Source organism: Dunckerocampus dactyliophorus, chromosome 20 (assembly GCF_027744805.1).
Source record: "Dunckerocampus dactyliophorus isolate RoL2022-P2 chromosome 20, RoL_Ddac_1.1, whole genome shotgun sequence".
Classification (NCBI taxonomy): Eukaryota; Metazoa; Chordata; class Actinopteri; order Syngnathiformes; family Syngnathidae; genus Dunckerocampus; species Dunckerocampus dactyliophorus.
Genome location: NC_072838.1, coordinates 4,033,587 through 4,056,736, shown reverse-complemented (window position 1 = coordinate 4,056,736; position 23,150 = coordinate 4,033,587). Strand labels below are relative to the sequence as shown.

Sequence of the window (23,150 nt, the reverse complement as noted above, 5' to 3'; positions counted from 1 at the left end):
TAAACACGCGTGGATTCTGCGGGGCTAATAAACCTTTATTTGTTCAGGCAGAAAGAGCGTTTGGCTTCACATGTGCATGAATTGGAAGGTTGAAGCCGAAAGTATGCAAGGAGAGCGCGTGGCTGGCGGCCGCAGTGCACAATGGAGGTCATCACCACCAACACAACACAACAAACAGCAGGGAAGCAAGCGAAAAGGGCAAAAATGAAAATGTGCAAAATGACGACTTAGTTCTACTTAATTGTAGTTGAAGTAAGCGGCATAATGCTGAAACCTCAAAGCTAAATATAGAATTTCAGCAGGCTAGCACTTGTTGCCGGGCAGAATAGGAAGTGCTCCATCATAGGTCAATGGAAATGAGGTGATACAGTATGCTAGCCACACCTACCAGCCTGTTTAGACAAGATTATGCGTACACATAAACTTTCCAACTGGATCGCTACTCTGTATTAAATTGAAAACACATATTCCACTGATCTGGTGAATGTAAGTTGCGCACAAACAATGTAAATGTTAAAAAAAAAGGTTATTTAAGTATTTCTACCTTTCCTCTTGAAAAAAAAAATCAGACAAGAGGCAGCACATTCACAGTAATTGCGGGCCGAAAGAGCAAGATACGCGATACGGCGGCAGTGTGATACGACGCCCTGCTCTTGAATTTTGCTATCTGCTCCCGGCACGGGCTTCTCGGCTTATCTTATCTTCAGCCAATAACCTTTGGAGCGTTTTGTGTGTAAGATGGAGCGTTTATTCCCTCATTGATATCACGGCGCATGCAGGAATGCTTAACAGGAAATACGCAGCTGGAATAGAATTTCTTCAAAAGTACTTTGTTCTTCCTGTATGTGAGTTCCTGCGGATGGTCACTGAGAACAAGGCAAAGATTAGCGCGGCAGCAATTAGAAACTGACGGCTAAACAGGCTAAAAGCATGAAGCCATGAGCCGGGACCTTTGTGTAAGCGGCGTAATAAAATGACAAGACATTTACCAACTAAGTTATGGAGTCACTGAAGCGTGGAGCTATGATGTGATAGCTCACTCTGCACTGTAATCGTGAGGCCCACACACAAGTTGCAGTGTGTGGGGTTTTTTTTTTGTGACATATAAACAAGCCCCGCCTCCTACCTGCACCAGGTTCCAGCCCTCCAAGGACTCGGCGATGATGGAGGTGACGGAGGGGCACACGCCGCCAAAGATCATCAGGTGTTTGGGGCCGTAACAAATGGCGTCAAAGAAGGCTCTCAGGCCCTTGGCGTTGTCGCACTGTGGAGGGACCAAAAAAAGGGTTGATTATCATGTCCTTCATTTTTTTTAAAACATTGACAGGTTGGAGGGATGATGGAGGATGTAAAGTCAGCTGGATAGGCTCCAGCATACCCACGACCCTGGTGAGGATGAGCGGCATAGAGAATGGATGGATGGGTAATGTGGTTGTGGTGTTGTTTTTAGGGATGGTGGATGAGGTAAGACATAAAATGAAATAATAACATTGTATTCAAAAAATAAGGATGACATGCTATTTTCTTTTCTTTTTTTAAATTAATTTTGTATTTTTAAAAAAATAAAAAACGGATATGATATGATATTTTATTTTATTTATTGTGTCCTTTTTAAAATAAACCTTATATAATGTAGTGTCATTCTTCGGGTATGACAATGAAATGTAAGATGGTACTCATAAATAACATAATAATAAAATGTCAAAAAATAATGATAATGTGTTTTATCATATATTTAAAAATATTTAACTATATTAATTTGTTAATTTGTTAATTTAAAAAAAATATATATATATAACTACGACAATGTGGTGTCATTCTTAGGGATGATGCTACTCATAAATAAAATGATTTTAAAAATAAAATATATATAAAAAATGATATTGTTATTATCATTTTAAAAATAATGAATATATTAAGTTTGTCTGTTTTTCTTGTTGGATGATGGAGGAGGTAGGACAATGAAATGTAAGATGATCGTCATAAAATACCAAATAAAAAAAAGACGTATTGAAATGTTAATAATGATAATCAGTTGTATTGCATGTAAATACATATGATGTGTCTTTCTTAGAGATAATGGGGGGGGTATGTACAAATAAAATCAAAAATAATAAATATAAATGAATAATATTTTTAATAATCATTGTTTTGTAGAAATTGGGTTAATTTCATCAAATGCAACACTATACAGTACATAGCCCTTCTCTCCAAATCCCCATTTTAATTAATGTGCCTTTTCCAGAAATGACTTTCTTCAGTCTCCTGACTGTCTGAAATGACTAACGATGTGCCATTGTTGTTGTTGTTGTTATGCTTGCCCCCAAAGTTGAGTTTGTTCAGTCTTTGTGACATACAGTATATTGGCGTTTAAACCTCCATTAAGTGGATTTCATCATTAAAAACACGCATGTGCGTGCTTTTGTCACCGTCTACAACCCATCCAGTACTGCAGAACACATGTCGCCATGGCAACCGGAGAGGGAGAACTAGGCGAAAGCAGACAAGGCGGCAAGGAAGGAATTAGGGATGAAGCAGGCTAACTAGTTCTGCTGCACAGTTGGTAATGATCTTGCTATCAGCCTCTTCTATTATTGCCACTCCATTCAGGAGCTTTGCAGCCGATAGAATGGCAGGTGTGTGTGTGTGTGTGTGTGTGCGTGCGTGTGTGTGAGAGAGACCATCTCATCTGGGGAGTCATTTGACCTTGTTAGCCGTCAGCCAGCAAACTGAATGAGATTTCCTACAGAACAACAGCACGGCGGACCTCGGAGTCGCAAGATTGAAAAAAAAATCCAATCGGATGAAGCTGCGTGATGGACTTTATTAAGACGGAGCAAGTGTTTGTGGCTGGTGGAAGAGGGTTATCTCCGTGGGCGACCTCGTGTTGCCTGCATCACAACCCTAAACTTAAATATTTATTCAAATAAGTATTAGGTGTGGTCACATGAGGCCAAAATTGAGGTGTTTGGCGTCTGTGGAGTCCAACAACACCATCCTGATATGGAATTGGAAACATCCTCCTCTGCAAAGGCTGCATTGCATGACAAACGGTGCCATGGAGCCATGTCGGATCTTAGATGAGAACCTTCAAGCCATGGGCTGAACACTGAAGTTGGGTCGTGGTTGTGTCTTCAGCATGACCATACAGTCAGGGCAACAAAGAAGAGGCTCAAAAGGGTGCGCATTTAAGGTCCCCCGGACTTGAATCCCATTGCAAATCTGTGGAGGGAGCTGAAACTTGGAGTTGCCAAGCGACAGCCTCAAAACCATAAAGATTTGGTGAGTATCTTTAAAGAGGAGTGGACAAAAATCCCTCCTGAGATGTTTGCAACCCTGATGATTTACTACAAGCAACACCTAAACTTCCCTCAACTGACTCGAGTTCTTATGAGGCATTCACTGAAGTGAATCAGGTACCCATGAGTCCTGAAACTGGAGTCTGACCTATGAGTCAGTAAAATTCGAGTCTTTGTCGGGTACCCGTGAGTCAGTGAAACTCAGGTCTTTGTTGAGTACCCGTGAGTCAGTCTTAACTCAAGTGTTTGCAGAGTAGTGAAACTCTGTTTTTTGTTAATTACATGTAAGTCAGTGAACTCAAGTCTTATACTATCTGCGAGTCAGTAAAGCCCGCGTCATCACTGAGTACCCACAAGTATGTGAAACTCAAGTCTTCGTCAAGTACAGTGAAGTACGTGAGTCAGTGAAACTCGGGTCAAGTAACCTTGAGTCAGTGATAACTCAAGTCTTCATTGAGTACCTATGGGTCAGTGACACTTGAGTCTTCATCGAGCACCCATGAATCAGTGACAGTGAAGGCTTCGTCGAGTACCTGTGAGTCAGTGAAACTCGAGCCTTCATAGAGTTCGTGTGAGTCGGTCAAACTCAAGGCTTCATCGAGTACCCATTAGGGATGTGAACGATGATATCTGGTTGGAGAAGGGAATGATTCCAATTGGCCGGAAGAAGCCTTCTGTATCGATAATAATCAGCCATAAATCTTTAGATTAATGGATTGTGGAGACATGCACTGGGCATTGCAAGAGAAGCGATCGGTTGACAGTGTCTTATAAACAACGCACCAGGATTGTCGCGCATGCGACATAACTTGCCATGGCTGAAGACGAGTACGCTAACGCGCCGGCTCGCGAGCTCGTTCCAGTGCACCCTGGCTGGCAACAACACATCAGCAGCAGGGTAAAACTAACCTGTCTTCGACGGTCTTATCCCACCAAAATTTGGAACGCTTTTGAATTCATTTCAACAAGGGTGCAAACTTGAGCAGCCAGACCAACAGAGGCGAGCATGGTAACGTTTATGCTGTCTAACTTGATTACAGGTACTTTGAAATGTTGCACCTGGAATGTTGACAGCACTATGCTGAAATGTTGCCATTGTGTTATGACATTTTGAGTATGGGATTGTTTACTTTTCCAAGCTAAAACGGCATTTTCATTGCATTCATGTGACAAATACTTCTATTTACTTATCTGCGCTTTGAAAAGATGTGTCAATATTTAACGGGCCTTGCTATGTATTTATTGTGTTTATTGTCATTGCGCACAGTATACAACCAAACTTAAGTTTGGTGGCTCCAAATCTATTTCTAGCAACATTAAGACATGTTAAAACTTAAATGTTCCAAATCCAAATTGAACAGCGATAAAAAAATACATATAAAATATGTGAGAGTAAAAGTGTAAAATATTGATATTTATTTGACATGTTGTTCTGCTGACTTAATTTTTGCCAGTGCCTTACAGCATGCTTAGGGATGTGATGCACTCTTTTATACATTAGAAAATACTATAAGAATGCCACTTTCATGTAATTGGCATCTTTATTTTATAATGTAAGATCAATGTCTACAACAACAAACATTAACCGTAGAATCTAATCGAATCGAATCGTATGGAATCGTTCCGTTTTTAGAAAATATCGTTTTTCAATCGTAGCATTACCTGTGTATCTATATTCGAATGAGGTCGAATAGTCACTGAGACTTGTGAACTTAAGTCTTTGTCGAGTACATATCAGTCAGGGACACTCAGGTCTTCATTGAGTAACCTTGAATCAGTGATATCTCAAGTTTTTGTGGAGAACCCGTGAGTCAGTGAAGTCTTCAACGACCCGTAAGTCAGTTTAACTTGAGTCTTCATCGAGCACCTGTGAGTCAGTGAAACTCGAGTCTTCGTCGAGTACCCGTGAGTCAGCTCAGGTAGGAAGGGGAAAGGAGAGTTGATTTGTGGCAAGTGGCTTTTTCCACAGGTCTAACACATGCACGTCAGACTAAGAGTTCATTAAAAAAAAACGTGCGAGACGCACATCTCTACGCACATTAACACGGAGCAGGTCTACGGTTGCGGTAGAAGACATTGAAGCGCTTAACTCCCGAGGTTAGGTTGCTAAGGAATACTGCTGTTCGGAGATGTACACGGGGGTGGGTCCTGCAATATTTCGTCTGATCCGGTATCGGAATATCCGCTGGTCGTTTAGGTGATTAGACCGCGGGGAAGACGTATGCCGTCGTCTGCTTTACTTTTCCTTGATGCCGACCTTTAGCGAGAGTGGCGTCCTTACTGATTGATGCTTGCAAGATGACATTAGGTTGCTGTTATTGTGTCGCTGACAAACGGCACTCAATTAGCCTAAATGGGAGCTAACAGCCGCCTACACGCTGCCTTGCAGAGAGGTTTTTTTGGGTGGGGGGGTGGATAACGTACATCTATGAAATATTTCAATCAGAGTCGTACAGCAGGAGTCTTTAAAGTCTTTGTTAAAGAGACTAAATAGTACTTGTTTGTGTGATGGGGGCTGGCCTTGAGTCATGTATATGCAAGCATACACCTGTGTGTGTGTGTGTGTGTGTGTGTGGGTGTGTGTGTGTGTGTGTGTGTGAGTCGATGGGAGCGCCCGGCTGGAGCTAACCATGATGAAATGCCTTGTTAGCGCCACAAACACAGGCAGCTGCACCTGTCCTCCATCTAATAGCAAATTACCACACTCAAATCGCAACCCGAGGCCCAGCCACACGTACAAATACTATACACTATACATCTATATATCTATATATGCACTGTGCTATACGCCATATAGGGACCTGCGTTTATTCATGCAAAGGCTGACAGCGTAGGTCAGCCTTTCTCAAACTTCCCTGGGGCAGTAAAATGCAATTTAATCGATTGCCAAGCAAGCAGAGGGCTTTTTAATTCCCGTTTGTTGTAATAAATGAACGCCTGTTGTCATGCCAGTATACATTACGTATGTTTGTCAGGTCTTCCCAGAATGTCTGCATTTGAGCTTGAGCCAGTGTGCATCTTCGCTATGTGACCTGTACATCTTTTATGTTTTCATTTGATTTATTATTGTATATATTTGAAAATACATATTATATATAGTCATATTCATAGTTATTTTAGTAGCTATTTACAATGTTTAACATCCATCCAAACATTTTCTATGCGCTTCTCCTCATTAGGGGGCATGCTGGAGCCTATCCCAGCTGACTTCGGGCGACAGGCGGGGTACACCCTGGACTGGTGGCCAGCCAATGGCAGGGCACATATAGAGAAACAAGCATTCACACTCACATTCATACCTATGGACAATTTAGAGCCTCCAATGAAGCTAACATTGCATGTTTTTGGAATGTGGGAGGAAACCGGAGTACCCGAAGAAAACCCACGCGCACACGGGGAGAACATGCAAACTCCACACAGAGATGACCAAGCAGAGATTCGAACCCAGGTCTTCCCGATCTCCTGACAGTGTGGTCAACATGCTAACCACTCGGCCACCGTGCCGCCGCATTAAATTAAACTATGATTGAAATAAAAATAGCGTAATAATAATCTTTTGACAATAAATAAATAAAATATTATACATTTTAATTACATTTTTTTCAATCTAATGTAATGACATTTTTAAAATAACAATTATCTAATCGCTACAGTGGTGTGAAATATTTTGGCCCCCTTCCCGATTTCTTGTTTGCATGTTTTTCAGATTGTCAAACAAATTGAAATATTACTCAGTGACAACACAACTATTTTAGATTTTATTCTACCATTTCTGAACAATTCAAATAAAACAATATTTTTTTATAGGGATTTATTATTTGTTTTAATTGTTCTAAGTAGCAATGAATACACGTCGGCCATACTTGTGGTTTTGTGGGAAAAAGGCCCGTTTCGCTGCACTGATGCTTTTATGAAAGGAAAAGACTCTGCAGCCTTTGCTGGGAGGGAAGTTGACAGAATGTAAGTCCATTCCGGTCTCCAGTCGATTCAAGCTGGAGCGCTTGTACTTGAAGTAAAGGCCGACTGTAGCCCACCCCCACCACCGGCGCTCATTGGGGTCATTAATCACTTTTCACTCGTCCTGCCTGAAGAAGAAGAAGAAGAGCTGCTTTCTTCTCCAGGCAGACATGGCTGACAGGTCATTCACAGCAACATCCAAAGCCTTAAGTGTGTTACTTGGAAAGGGGGGAAGACGGAGATGGAGGGGGGAAGTGGGGGCTTTGAGCGTATGCAGGAGACGCCTGCTAACATTTAGACAACTGCCTCTGGAGGATGACAGGAGAGTCCACATTGATCCAGTGGATAAAGTCCAATTGTGACGGAGTGGACTTTTTCTACGCCTTCCCCTGTGACGGCGCACGTCTGCTGGCTAGCGACAACAACATGGGAAGACGACTTGTCGACCTGTCCCACGTGAACAGCGACGCTCAGACTCGAAAAACCCACGACTCTACACAGGATATCAATCACAGCGCCCGGCAAAAAATGTGAATTTTTACACAAAACTATCTATATTATACATCTCTATACATTATATATTATTGTATTGTATTGTATTGTATTGTATGTACTTTATTTATCCCACAGCAGGGAAATTTACTTGTTACAGCAGCAAGACAAGTAAAGAGAACAGTGTAAAGAAAGCATAGTGTCTACAACATGGTTCAGGTGGTGCAGGTGTTGTAGAGCCTTATGTTATGTATGTATGTTATGTAACAGAGTTATACATGCCTCTGTGTGAATCTGTCTAAGCAATGTCGCAACCCGCCCCCAATGCACAAATGGTTGAGTCCTGTCTGTCTCCATAACCCAGGAATTAGCCCGCTAGCGAACAAAAATGTGGCAATTTCTAATGAAACATAATTTTTTTTGCTGTTAGGAATCAAGACGTAAGGATTTCCCCTACCTTAGAATGTACATGGTAGAGTCCTGTCTGTCTGTATTTCTCCATGAACCATGAAGAAGCCTGCGAGCTAACAAAAATGTGGCAACTTGTAGGGATGGAAGCATTCCCCACTGCCCCAGAATGAAAATGGTAGAGTCCTAGGGCCTTTTGTCACTTTCAGAGAACCAGGAAGTAGTCTGGTAGCTAATAAAATGGCAATTTTTAACAAATCTTTTGTGTTTGGAGTCAATACACTCGTCCTTTAAAACAACTTTTTGATATTTTTTAGATGTGTACATAGTTTGATGAGACTTTTAACGTGTCATCTTCTTACAAACAACCTGATCTACTGATCTTCCCCCTGCCTTTGAATGTAAATGGTAGATTCTTGTCTCTGCCTTTCTGCATGAACCAGGAAGTAGCCTGCTCGCTCACAAAAATGTGCCAATGCTTACTGAAAGTTGTGTTTTCAGTTTGGAGTCATGATATAAGCATTTCCCCTCTCTAGGAATGTAAATGGTACAGTCGTGTCTCTCTGTCTTTCTCCACAAACCAGGAAGTAGCCTGCTAGCTAAAACAAATGTGGCAATTTTTTATGAAACTTTTTTTTTTGTTTTTACCCTTTGGAGTTATAAGGGAAACCTTCCCTCTGCCTTACAATGTCCTGTCTGTCTTTCTCTGTGAACCCTTAAGCAGGAAGTAGACTGCTAGAGCGTTCCGTCATTCTCTGAGAACACGGAAATAGCCTGCTAGCTAGCAAATATGCTAGCTAGTGTTTTCCATTTTATGAAACTTTTGTTTTTGCCATTTAGAGTCATGACGTGAGTCCGAAAGTTTTACGTCAGTCTCCCACAACCAGGAATAGTGGTCCTTAGCATTACCTTTTGCACAGGCACTGTCCCACCTCGGCTGTGGCTGAGATACTACCTCCGGATAAACGATGTTGGGAGAAGAGCACTGATATCGTTGTTACGTCACAGCGTCACAGCCAATCACATGATGGAACTTTTATTCCACTTTGACTTTGTCTTTTTATTATGTGGAAGGACACGCTGGACCACCGTCATCTGCACACCAGTCACGTTTGTACGCCTGTGTGTGTGTGTGACATTGTCACCAGTCCTCTCCTCACCATTGGTTATCTCATAAAAGCCACTTAGAGATGGCGGGAGGGGGTGTGGGGGGCAGGGCGGGCGTATATTTGTGCTGACCTTTTGGCAGGACTGGAAGGACGGCTGAGATAAGTTGACATATTTCTTCAAATGTATGAAAAGGCTGCAGCCTTTCTTTAAAACACATCTTGTGGAAAATGTAGACGTGTGTGTGTGTGTGTGTGTGTGGGGGTGTGTGCGTGTGTGTGTGTGTGTGTGTGTAGGTGTGTGTGTGTGTATGTGTGTGTGTGCCCGCAGCCGTGGGATTCTTCTGTCCACACACATCAATCTTGTTTGAGTGCAACGTAGCCTCCCAGGAATCCCCGCCCGCGGTCAACGTTCGCATTTCTAACTTCCACTCTTAGTAAACCTCTCTTCCTCTTTCTTTTCCTACTCTTCCCTCCCCAGTATTCCTCTTCCCTTCCCAATATTCCTCTTTCCACCCCGTCCTTCCTCTTAAACCAGCTCTGTCTTTCTCGGGCTTTCTCTTTCTTCGCTTTTTTCTTTGTCCCACTTACCTCGCTTTCTTTCCCGTTCTTCTGCTTTCTTTCACTTTTTTTCCTCATTCTTTCTATTTCTTTCCCTTCCCTTTCTTCCTCATTCCTCATTTTTCTTTGCCCTTCTCCCCCATTTTACCTCTTTCGCTTGCTTCGTCTTTCCTTCCCTTTATGTATCTTTTTCCTCCTTCTTCACTTTCTTTCTTTCTTCTCCATTCTACCTCTTTCTTCCTGTTTTCTCCTGCTTCCTGTTTCCTTCGCTTTCTCTCTCTCTTTCTTGCTAATTCTTCCTATTTATTTACCTTTCCTCTTTCCTAATTCTTCCTCTTTGTCTTTTTTGTCTTTGCCCCATTCTTCTCTTTCTTCCTCCGTCGTTCTCTTTCTCTCCTCTTTCATTCTCTTTCTTTCTTCTTCCTCATTCTGTCTCTTGCTTCCTCTTTCCTTCCCTTTCGCCCTCTTTCTTCATCATTCTGCCTCTTCCTTTGTCTCGTTTCCTCTTTTGTCTCCATTTGTTCTCTTTCTTCCTCTTTCCACCCCATTCTTCCTTTGTCTTCCTCTTTCTTCTCCAATCTTCCTCTTCCACCCCGTGCGACTTCTTTGTTTCTCATTATTTGTCGCATCCTTCCTCTGATGCTCAACCCCCAGGTTGTAATGTCTTCTCCTACAACATGAATGAACCTCCACGTTTGGATGGATAGGTGTGGAACAGGGGCGGGAATAAAAGTTCCTGATAGGTCAACAATGCAAATAGAGGCGGTAATTGGACTATAGTGTTTTGATGTAGTACAGTAGTTTTAAAGATATAATCGGACCTCATCCAAAGTGTTGGCCCGAATTAGTTTGGCAAATGATGACAGGTTTTGTGTCATATATGATATGATATTACAGTATATGATATTACAGATGGGACGTGGCGTCACGTAATGAGGGCATTTACAGCGAGTCTACTAGAATGTGGCTTTTCTCTTCCCAGCGCGCAAAACATCCAGAAAGGCGCATCGAACACCATTAAGAACAAAGATGACGAGCAGAGGCAGAGGGCGATCTCTCAGGTTCAACATCAGTGACCTCCGACGTCACAAAAGGACAAAAAGGTTCCACGGACTCCAAAGTCTTCCCAGAAGTCATGTGACGAGTGAACGCCTCACACCGTGCGCGTCATTCTCTCGCAGCGACAATGAGGTGGAGCACAATGGCGGCAAACGTGACAGTGGCGGCGGCAATCGGACAATGGCGTCTCCCACGAAGAGCTTACGTGCCAGTGCTGCGTTGCCGTGGCGACCGAGGAGAAGGAGGAAGAGGTGGGTGACGGATCGTGCGGGAAGGAGCGAGGCCGTGCAAAGGAAAAGTCATTTGTGTACAAGGCCGTGTCATCAGGAAAATTGCTTTTTTTTGTTTTGTTTGCTTTGTGTGTTAGAAGTCTTTTACAAAGTCTTTTGAGCAGAACAGACGTAAAGGCTTGAAAAAAAAAGATGCAAAAGCGGAGAAAACGTGATGACTTCTTCGACACGTGTAAAAGAGAGAGAGAGAATTCTCACTCCGTGACACGGCCAGTCGTCAGAATTCCACAGCTCTCTAAGTAGGTCACGCAGCCTTTTTGTGTGCATGTGTGTGTGTGTTCCTCCTGTGCCGCATCAAAAATGTATAAATCCCTGCAACGTTCTCCCAGCGCCAGAGAAGAAGCATCTTTAGCGCCGCTAATCCCATCAAAGGTGCTCGTGCTGCGACACACAGAAGGTGTCCAATCAGGACGGACGAGGCGGCCGTCCAGTCCAAAGGGCAGGAAGGACACCTTTTATTTTTTTGGAGCTATTAGTTTGTCCTGCAAATTAAATGGATTCATTAGTGTTTCCTTGTTGTTTTTTTTTACTACTACTACAGTAGTACTTACTCCTACTCATTTAGTGCTTCAATACGGGGGTGTCCAAAGTGCGGCCCAGGGGCCATTTGCTTTGTGAAAAGATCATTTAACAAGAGAACTAAAAAAAAAACAAAAAAAAACAATAACAGCAAATATAGAAAAATCTGTAGTAATTTTACAAAAATAGAGTAAAAATATTAAGAAAAATGTGGTAACCTAACGGGGGAAGGTCGTAATTTAACAAAAATAATGTAGTAGAATAAAAGGGTTTTTTTAAGTCCTAAAAATGATGACAAACAGACCAAACAACAAATTTATGTAAACTTAGGTTGCGGAAAAAGTTAGAATATGATGAGAACAAAGTCAAAATATTGTGGGAAGAAAGTCAGAATTTCGAGAAGAAAATTTACAGGAAGAAATTTGAAATAGTTGGGGAAAAAACAATGTAGAAGTGGAAAAAACAACTGTAATTTTACGAAATTTAAGGCAAAATATTTAGAGGAAAAAATGATTCTCCTGGTCTGTAGATTACTGATTACTCTAGTGGGCACTACCACCTGCAGCCTCAAAGCTTGTTTGCATCTCAGGGAGGAGCCCGCGAGACGACGTCTCACTCTGGCCTTATTTTGTCCTGCAGGGCGGCGAAGGCCGGGAGTCTTTTCCCGTTTGGATCTCCCAAAGTTTTCACGGCAGCTCAGCCCAAACACGGAGCTTGCGGTAAAAGAAAGCTAGTGTGTGCTTTCCTTCCTTACCTTCTTTCTTTCCTGCCCCGTGGCCAAGCGAGAGCCTCTCACGTGCCACACGCGTCGCACAAAAGGACCAACATCGGAATAACTGCACCTCAGGGGCCCGAACGTCCCCCTCATTGCGCCGCGTGCGTGTCTCTTGAGCTTGCACGCAAAGGCAGCTCGCTGATACACGCGGTGAAACACTCCACAGTACGCGGCGGCCCTCAGAAGAGGAAGTCCAAGGCTTTGCTCTCCGAGGACGCCTCGTTGAGGACAAATTGACAAAACAGAAGGTGGGAGGGCGTGACACGGCATCTTGCCAGGATGGTCGCATCTCCCATCGCAGGGATGCTATTTTCGGGTCAGCCTCGGGCGGCCGTACGATGAGAGAAAGCGACGCGACGTGTTAACGCAACATAAACACCACTACTGGACGAAAACACCAACGAGGAGGAGGAAGAGCGTGCTTCCTGCACACCTGTGTGGACCCAGCCAGCACCAGGCGCTGATGAATAAAACAAGAGTAGACGAAAGACAAACTTCTTCCGCTATAACGCTATTATTGGTGCATTTTCTAGCAATTTAAAATGCGTGTCAGAGGTGTCACAATAGAGCAGGGGTGCCCAAAGTTTTGACCCCAAGGGCCACATAGTTAAAAATGAAAGGATGCAACTTTGCCACTTTGATATTTTGTAAAGCAACAATGTAGATATGCTAACAAGTTATATAGATTTCAAGGAAAAACAGCAAAAACAGCAGTGAAAAAAACTATTATTACGACAAACGTCACTCATTGCTCTTTTTCCCTCTTTTTTGATGGGTTGATGGATTTTTGAAACACTTTCTTTTTAAATAATCTTTGTCATTTTTATTGTCATATTATGACTTTATTTGCATAATATTTACCTTTTTCCCCAACCTAATTTACCAAAAATTACAACTTTGTTTTGTTTTGTTTATTTCTCATTAATATGACTTTTTTTTAAAACAACATATTTTTGTAATATTTCAAGAATTTTCCAAAAATGTTCCAAAAATCACAGCTTTATGTATTTTTAATGTACTTTTTCTTTAATATTTCATCTCTATGCTACGAAATGACATTATTTTCTGTGATATTCCCGTAACAAAAACATTCTCGTTAGAATGCAATTTTTTTGTCTTCACATTTTGACTTTATTCTCGTAAAATTACAGCTGTTTTTTTTCCATTTTTCAACTTTCTTCTGGTGAATTATCTTCATTAAATGATGACTTTATTCCCATGATATTTGGACTTTATTCTCGTAAAATTACATCAGATGTTTTTAAATTGTTGCTGTTGTTTTACTTTATTCATTGTTTTGTTTGTTTTTCAGAATTTTACAACTTCATAAACACATATTTTTATTTAATATTTCAACTTTATGTTACTAAAATGACTATTATTTTTTTCTCATAACAGTATGACATTATCGTTGTGAAAATTGCGACATTTTGGCGTTAGATTACAACTTTTTTTTCTTAATATTTTGAATTCATTCTTGTAAAATTACTGCTGATTTTTCCATATTTGCTGTTGTTGTTTAATTTGTTTTTATTTTCTAGTTGTCTGCTTGTTTTTTCTCTTTAATACTTCAACTTTATGCTCCTAAAATTGCTGTTTTTCCTCAATATTCCAACTTTTTTCTCTTAATATTTTGACCCCATTTTTGTAAAATTACTGCACATTTTAAAATTTCTGCTTTTCAATGTTCAATTGTATTTTCAGAATGTGCCAAGGACCAATAACAAAAACAGCCGCGCGTTGGAGACGCCTCCAATAGTATTGGAAGTGTGTTGTCCAAAGCATGAGGATCAGAAAATGACGATAAACTTCCAGCTCCGGTGTCTGTAGCTGGCCGACTGGCAGTTGGCAGAGCTGCATTTTAAGATGTGTAGAGAAGCCACATTTTTTGGTTAAATTTCTATCCTGTTTGGTGTTCATAAACACATATCACCATAAGAATGGCGTGAAAAAGTCACTTTGGCATCAGAGGGGCTCTTAAACTAAGCAGTTTTATCAACTCGGCACAGGAAATCTGCAACTTTCTACCTTGAAAATGCAAATTTTATCTGGCATGATGTTGTTTTTGTGCTGGCAAAAGCCACAGCATGCTAGCTCCAGTGTTTTCCTTTTAATGAGGCGCATTCCCCCAACACAAGCAGACCACAAGTCCTGGAAAAAGGGAAGTAGGGTAAGGACAAAGACGGAGTAAAAAAGGCCGGATTGGAAGGTGGCGGGAGGAAACAAGCCAGAAGAAAAGTTTCCTCAGCGGTGCGATGGCGTTGGCGGCGAGGCAGAGCGTGGGCGTGCGTTCACAAGAGAGAGGCAAGGCGACGGGAAGTGGATCATGAGTCGGGCTGTCCGCTTGCCTGGTGCACAATACAGCCCTGTCAATCAGCTTGTCGCTTACAGTGCCTTTCGTCATTGGCGAGAAACAAAGAGCGACTGATGAAATTTTCACACACGCAGAAGCCATTTTTTTTGTCACACGTCTTCGCCGGTTGCCAAGGAAATGGGGATTTTCGCGCGGGGGCCTGCATCCCGTCGCCAAGGCAACAGAAACCTGTTGAGCTGATGGGACGACGCGAGCGTGAGCAGGTGAACGTCAAGCATAAATGATTATTAGGTATTATGATGTGCACTTGTGTTTTGCACCACAGGAATTATTAACAATTAATGTGTGGATGCTTTGATTGACGCGTATCGGCTCCAATTTGTGTGGGATTTCATTACAGCGTGTTTGACAGCCCGATTATAGAAACATAGGATGCTGGTGTGCAGCGAAGTCCCTGTGATTTATGCATTATTCGATGAGAAACCATTGTAATTATAAAACAAACAGGCTTGGCTTTACATCTTCAAATAAAACATGACGCTGCTGTCAAAATGTGGCTTCGTTTCGTCCATCTTGCATCTTGTCTTTGTGCCAAATTGGATGCTGCGTTTTAGTTTTAGCTAATAATATGCAGGATTTGTGTAATGTAATACAGGAAGGCGAGCTATTAGCCTGCGAGTAAAGACCGCTCCGCTCTTTCCGTAGTAGGCTTGTAGGCGAGCCAGGAGCCTAAAATTAGCAAATATGTCTGAGGATGCTTCCGGCAGTCTGGGAATGTTTGCTATGCTAACAACTTTCACTACATTAGTAGTCGTATTATTATTATTATTGCACAGACAATCAGACACACTAACGCTCTCACTTCAATATTTGCTTTTCCATAACGTGGACGGGGGATGCGTCCTGACCTACTGTAGAAGTCTGGCATGTTCACTTCACGACTTCCAACAAATACGACTTACTGGTAAACTGTACAAAAATAAAAGCCCATGTTGGAATGAAAGGCTTGAACAACATGACACATAAATCCCCACGCTATGCACATTTAATGCGATGCAATTTTCTTAAACATGGATGTGTTAATTATTACAAAATGTAAAAGAAAGGCAAATAAAATAATAAACGGCAGTTACAAAAATAATAATTTCAATAATAAAACCATTTTTGTAGATAAAAACAAATAAACTCCTTCAATACCAAAGACGTAGTTATATGTTTTTATAAACCCGAATGCCTGGTCCGACAACGCATTCATACGTCTTTTGCGTTTTTTTTTTGTACGGGAGGCAAAAAGAGGTGATGATGCAACTCCCCACTCATGCATTCACATTCCAGAGCACTTTGAAACCATAAAAACAGTCGAAGGTCGCAGAAGTGCATTTGACAAGAGCTCGGCAGCAATGAAGTGAATGGAAAAATCACACATGACAGGAAGGAGGAAGTGAGAGAGCGTGGAGGAGTGTAGCGTGCAGAAGGTTACACATTATAGGGAACACACACACACACGCATGCGCGCACACGTGTGCACACACGTAGTTCATGTCCAAATGTGAAAATTGTAAATAGGTCATGGTGTTATATTTATAAAGAAATTGTTATTTTGATATAAAATGACCCCTTTTTCGTATTGTTTATGATGGTAGAGACTGCGATTGACTGGCGACCAGTCCAGGGTGGACCTCGCCAGCTGGGATAGGCTCCAGCATACCCCTAGTGAGGATAAGCGGCATAGAAGATGGAAGGATGGATGGATGTTGGTGTCGTTGTTTCGATATTTGAGCTGTCACAGAAGCAAAAATGATTTGCATCAAAGTGAAAGTTATGCTTGAAATGTATCTTTTCAAACAAACTGTTTTTCTCCCTTTTCTAGTCGGGAACTGACATTTTCCCGAAACTTACCGCTGTTCTACTGCTGGTTACTAAAGAACGGAAAAAGGTGGAAACAAACTTTTTTTTCTGATGAAAGACAGGAGTCTGATTGTTCTTTTGGTAGCTTCCATGTTTATGAAGCCATAGAACACAATATTCTGTGGGCCGGGAAAGATCACTCAAAATCATCTAAAATGGCCGCTACTGAAGGGGCTGTCTTTTGAAAAATGGCTGGGACTGAGTTCAAATATTTAAATATATATAATATTATTTAAAAATAAAAAAAATAAAAATAAAAATAAAAAAATAAAATAAAAACATTAATATAGTTACTGTATATAAATTCACCACTAAATAAATACAAATACATTGTAAAATAGATTTTATATGTATTGTATTTTTATTATATATTATTATTTATATTCATATATTATTATTATTATTTGAATTCATTATTACTGTATATCGTTATATTGTAATTACTATTATGTAAAAAATAACAAAAAGAAGCAAAAGGAGGCAGTTCATTTGTAATTCTAAACAGAATTGCTTTACTTTTCATGTTTTTTTACTGCCTTTTTGTCTCCCACGGCATCGTTAAAATATGCAAATTAGACGATTACGTCGTCTACCCCGCTGCCGCAAATAGAATGCAGTCTTGTGGGAAACACTGGAGACGTCGTTCAACTACAGCGAAGGCTCTCGACAGAAGTCAAAGAACAACTGCAAACCAAGTGGTGATGTAGAACGGGTTAAAGGCTTGCAGAGAGCGCGTGAGAGAGAGAGAGGGAAGTCATCTCATTGGAGGTTCCCTCTGAGAGCCCCGCAGGTTCAACAACATCTCGCATTAGCAGCGCTGCAGCGACAGAGAGAAGAAAAACCCTCGCCTTGTCTCCATAATTCATGTTTGCATGCAGCACATAGCGAGCGGGGGCGGGGGCGTCTTGGGGTGGCAGTGCATGGTCTTGAAACACACACACACCCAGCTTGAAGATGAAATACGGTGGGGGTGGGGGGGGGGAGTCAAACGACGGCGCTGCTGGCCCGATGCGTCCACATGACCTTATTTGATAGCGTAGTGAAAGCAAGAGTCCAATTAGACACGAGCGCTGCTGTGGGGGAGGAGGAGGCTGGGCGGCAGCTGGCCAACCCCCCCCCTCCCATTAGAGACTTTGTCAGCATAAAGGCCTCATACTCTTTATTTATCGCTTTGTTTTATTCTTGAGATGCTATATTTACTCGACTGTGTGCCGGCGTATAAATAAACCCGCTAGCGTGCTAGCGCTGCTGAGTGCACGCACAAACAAAGGAGGGGACGGACTCAATTCGTGAACTCGATTAAAGAAACTACCAAACTGAACCGACACAGGGATATACAGTAAACAAGAGAGACATTTTCTTTCTTTTGGGGGTTTTGGGAGCCCCTTATATTGTAGAGTAAATACTTCTGTGAACTCCAACTGCACTAAAGAAGGTTGTTTCTTTTACAAGATGTTTTCCTAACTTCCTGAAGTGTCAAGCTAACCATCAATCAAGGGCTCCGGCTTAGGCACGGTCAGATATGGTCCAAGGAGACTGGATGGTCAATACTGCAGTAAACATGTACCTACCACGCTGACAATCCACTTTAGCCACCCTAAGCAGCTCTGCTCGTTTATCCTTTACAAAAACCGATGGGCTTCTTCATTTTACCAAGCATAGCAGAGGTTGACATTGTCACTGTTGATGTATGGCTGGCCGCCAGCTGACACAACATGTAGCATCTCGGGTCTGATATCCTGTTTCAAAAATCAATAGGGTTCCTGCTTTGACATGCGGAAAAACACCCTGTTTAATGAAAATCTATTGAAATTGGCGCTAACGACGTGGATCCCCCACGACCATGACTTTTAGCCTCGGGTAGCTCGGCCATGTGTCGTCGCGCAACCTTGAAAGGGAATTGTATTTTTGGTTAGAACGCATTTTTGTCAACACGCGCCTCCTGCGTGTGCTACAAAAGAGCCTACTGGCTGAAGAATAACAAAACGATGAACCTTCCAGCTGACCGCCTATTTAAGATGTGTAGAGAAGCATGCCTTTTTTACAAAGTGGTGGCCGCAACTTCAAAAGCGAGCGCTGGCGCGGCAAACGAGCCTAAACAATAGCCTAAATCTACACCTTTTCCCAGATCTTCACCAAACGCCTTGCATAAATTCTGTATGGAAGAGTGTAGAGTTGTTGTTTTTTATAACATATTTATCTTTAATATTTCCACTCTATGCTACTAAAATGACATTATATTTCCTCATAATATTACGACTTTATTCTCGTACCATTCTCCAAAAATTACAGATGTATTCGTTCTTTTGTTTGTTCCTCATAATATTATGACTTTTTAAAAAAGTACTTATTGTTTCTTTCATTTAATCTTTATGCTACTAAAATTACGTTATTTTTCCTCGTAGTATTATGTTAGTTTGTGTAAAATGACCACTGTTTTTTGTTAGATTACACATTTTTTGCTTAATATTTTGACTTTATTCAAGTAAAATTACTGCACAATCACCCCCTTCCCTCCATCCATCCATACAGTCATCATCATCATCATCGCCGTCGTCTCTGCGGGCGTTTTCGCGCTCGATGTGGTTCTAAACCGCAACCCCTTAATCCCGCCAAGAGCCGAATCAGCAGATTAGATAGCGGCTGACTCGCGCTCAGACTTTGCCCAGCAGTTTCATGTTCTGTTCAGAGAAAGTCAGAAGCAGATTAAAGACGAGAGATCTCTCTCTCCTTTCTCTTTTTTTACGCCATCAATCCCAGCAGAAGAGGAGGAGGGGGATGGGGAGGGGGAGGGGGGGCACGCAACAAGGGCAATTTATTAAGTACACTTGCGTCATTCCACACGGGACAGAGTTCTGTCAAAAATACATGTCCTCAATATCATAGTTATCGTTATTATTAACATCACTTTAATCATTATTCTAATTATTATTATTATTATAATGATTAAAGATGATGATTATTATTATTATTGCTTTTTTCTTCCAAGAAGAAAAACATTTTTTTAGTAAAAATCCACACACTATAAAGTCATTCGAAAAATAGTTCTAAATAAAATTTTAAAAAAATTAAAAAACAACTGTATATACAAATATGAATTAAAAATAAAATAAAATATTTCATAATAAAAAAAAATGGGATAGGCTCCAGCATGCCCCCGCGACCCTCATGAGGAGAAGCGGCATAGAAGATGGATGGATGGATGGATATACTATTATTAAAATGGTAAATATAAAAATAATGTATAAGTCATTTTTATAAATAAAGAAGTTTATGTTCATTTTCAAATGGAATATATATAAATATTATTTTTAAAATGTCAAAAAGAAACTAAAAAATGTTTGTAATCAATTTATATCTGTAAATATATACAACATATTTACAAAGTACATATAAAAATAATGCATAAAGTAAAGTCATTTTTATGACAAATTTTTATAAAGATTAGGGATGTCCGATACTGGCTTTTTGCCGATAACCGACTACATATGTAATCCAACTCTCAAGTTCTGATTCCGATATCAACCAATATCGATATGTGTAACATCACAAATCTCCTGTCATGGAATTAACACTTGTGGTGACCGCTCGATACAGCAAAAACCCAATACTGATATCAGCCGATATCACACTTTTATGCCAATATCATCCGTAATACAAATCCCTAATACATGTATAAATATAAATATATTTTTTATTAATATATATAATAAAATACTTTTCAAAAAATAAAAATTGTGTTGTTTGTTTGTTGTTATTAAAATATTAAAATATATACAACTGTATTAAAATGGTACACATAAAAAATAAGAAAAATAAATAAATAAACATCATGTTTGCAATAAAATATTTTTCATAAAAAAAAATTAAAAATTGTGTTGTTTGTTCTATAATGTGATTTAAATATTCAAATATATACCATATTATTAAAAAGGGAACTAAAAGGACAATGTATAAGGTAATTTTGTAATGAATTAGTAAAATCTCCAAAAATGTGTAGAATAAAATATTTTTGATGAAATAATTTTTTGTTGTTGTTTTTATTTAAATATATGCAATATTATTTAAAAAGTAAATATAAAAATATTGCATGAAGTATTTTTTCTAAATAAATTACACAAAATTTAAATAATACAATATTTTTCATAAAATAATGTTCTTTAATAATAGTCTTCAATGTTCTTAAAATATTTCAATATATGCAATGTTATTAAAATGGCAAAAATAAAATCAATGCATAAAGTTTTTAAAAATAAAATTTTTATAAATAACAAAATGCACAAAATTTATTATATGAAATATGTTTCATAAATTAAAAAATGTGTTGTTTAATGTTATTAAAATATTTCAACATAAAGAATATGAATACAATATTTTTCATAAATGAAAAATATGTTGTTTGATGTTATTAAATAATTAAATATATATAATCATCTATGAAATGGCACCCAATTGACCAGTGGTGTCCAAGGTGTGGCCCGGGGGCCATTTACAGACGTTGGCGCATTTTTTATTGGCCCGTGGTTTATTGTAAAAATCAACTTAAACAAAATAAAACAACAAATATGAGAAAAATGGATTAAAAAAAGACAATGCAAGGAGAAAAAACTGATATGTTCATCCTCCAACTAATAAAAACACAAATACGCATTCAACCCTTGGTGGAAAAAGTTGGGACACCCCCGATGTAGAGTCGAGGGCGGCAGGTGTGCCTAATGAAGTGTTTTTGTGTGTTTAAAAGGCGTCCAGTGCGCGGCGTGGATGGATAGCGGTTAAATGCACAACAAATATTTACAACGCGACCGTCTCTCGTCTCCGTGATGAAAAGTGTCGCTTCCGCCGAGGGGTTAATCAATCTGTTACACAACAATCAGGGGACATGGCAGCACCCTGTGTCCCCCCACCCCCACTCCCAAGGCTTAAACACGGGCGTCCTTGGGCAAATAATGGTGATGCATGAGAGATTATTTGCCCACCACACAGCGGGCATCCATCACCGGCGGAGGCGGGGGAGGAAATTAAGCAGGGAGGACGGATGGTCTTTACCAGGAGACGCAGCCAATTTAGTCACATTTTGACATTTTTTTCCATCTAATCCCCAATCTGAAACGCAGAAGCACATCATCTCCATGCTAAACGCATTCACGCCTTTTCTTTCCTTCCTGCGTGACGCGCCAAAGCTCCCATCCATCTTTCATCATGATGCTGCTGCTGATTATGATGATGAAAATGCTTTGGAAAGGTGCGGCCTGGAGAGACCTTCAAAGGATGCAAGGAGGCTGGGAGGTGGCATGAAGCGGGCAGCAGAGCGCCTTCATTCCCAAACACAAACTAATGACCACTTGAAAAAATCTAAGTGCTATCAAACGGTGTGTTGGAATGAAAGCATTCAGCAAATTTAATCTCATGCTATTTTATAATTTTAATATACTGTATATACATAAATATTTGTTTTAATATTGAAACATTTTAATATATAATAAATAATCACAGTTATAAAATAATAAAATAAAAATAAATTACAACATGATCAAATTTGTAACAATTAAAATTGTATATATATATAAAATATAAAAAATATATATATAAAATATATATATATATATATATACAATTTAAAATAATTTATAAAATATTTGTCATTAATTTAAAAAATGCTATTACAAAAATATTTACTAGAACTATTTCTTATAGAGTGGTGTGAAAAAGTGTTTGCCCCCTTCCTGATTTCTTCTTTTGTTTTTGCATGTTTGTCACACTTAAATGTTTCAGATCAAACAAATGTTAATATTAGTCAATGACAACACAGCTGAACACAAAATGCAGTTTTTAAAATGAAACTTTTTATTATTAAAGGAGAAAAAAATCCAAAGCTACATGGCCCTGTGTGGAAAAGTGATTGCCCCCCTAAACCTGATAACTGGTTGGGCCCCCCTTAGCAGCAACAACTGCAATCGAGCGTTTGTGATAACTTGCAGCGCTGTGGCCCAATCATCTTTGCAGAATTGTTGTCATTCAGCCACATTGGAGGCTTTTCCAGCATGAAGCACCTTTTTAAGGTCATGCCACAGCATCTCAGTAGGATTCAGGTCAGGACTTGGACTAGACCACTCAAAGTCTTCAGCCATTCAGAGGTGGACTTGCTGGTGTGTTTAGGATCATTGTCCTGCTGCAGAACCCAAGTTGGTTCAGCTTGAAGTCACCAACAGATGGCCGGAGAGTCTCCTTCCTTCAAGGATTTTTTGGTAGATAGTAGAATTCATGGTTCATTTATCACAGCAAGTCTTCCAGGTCATGAAACAGCAAAACAGCCCCAGACCATCACACTACCACCACCATATTTTACTGTTGGTGTGATGGTCTTTTTCTGAAATGCAGCGTTACTTTTACGGCAGATGTAATGGGAGACACACCTTACAAAAACTTCAACTTTTGTCTCGTCAGACCACAGAGTATTTTCCC

At 40.2% G+C, this 23,150-nt stretch overlaps 1 protein-coding gene across 1 annotated transcript in view; it reads right to left on the bottom strand.

Annotated features, from left to right (window-relative positions):
* gabbr2 (gamma-aminobutyric acid (GABA) B receptor, 2) overlaps window positions 1-23,150 on the bottom strand; it is a 171,516-nt gene that overhangs the window by 130,934 nt on the left and 17,432 nt on the right. The window contains exon 2 of the mRNA XM_054763557.1: window positions 1,127-1,264. Coding sequence (XP_054619532.1) covers window positions 1,127-1,264 — 138 coding nt within the window. The remainder of the gene's footprint in view (window positions 1-1,126; window positions 1,265-23,150) is intronic.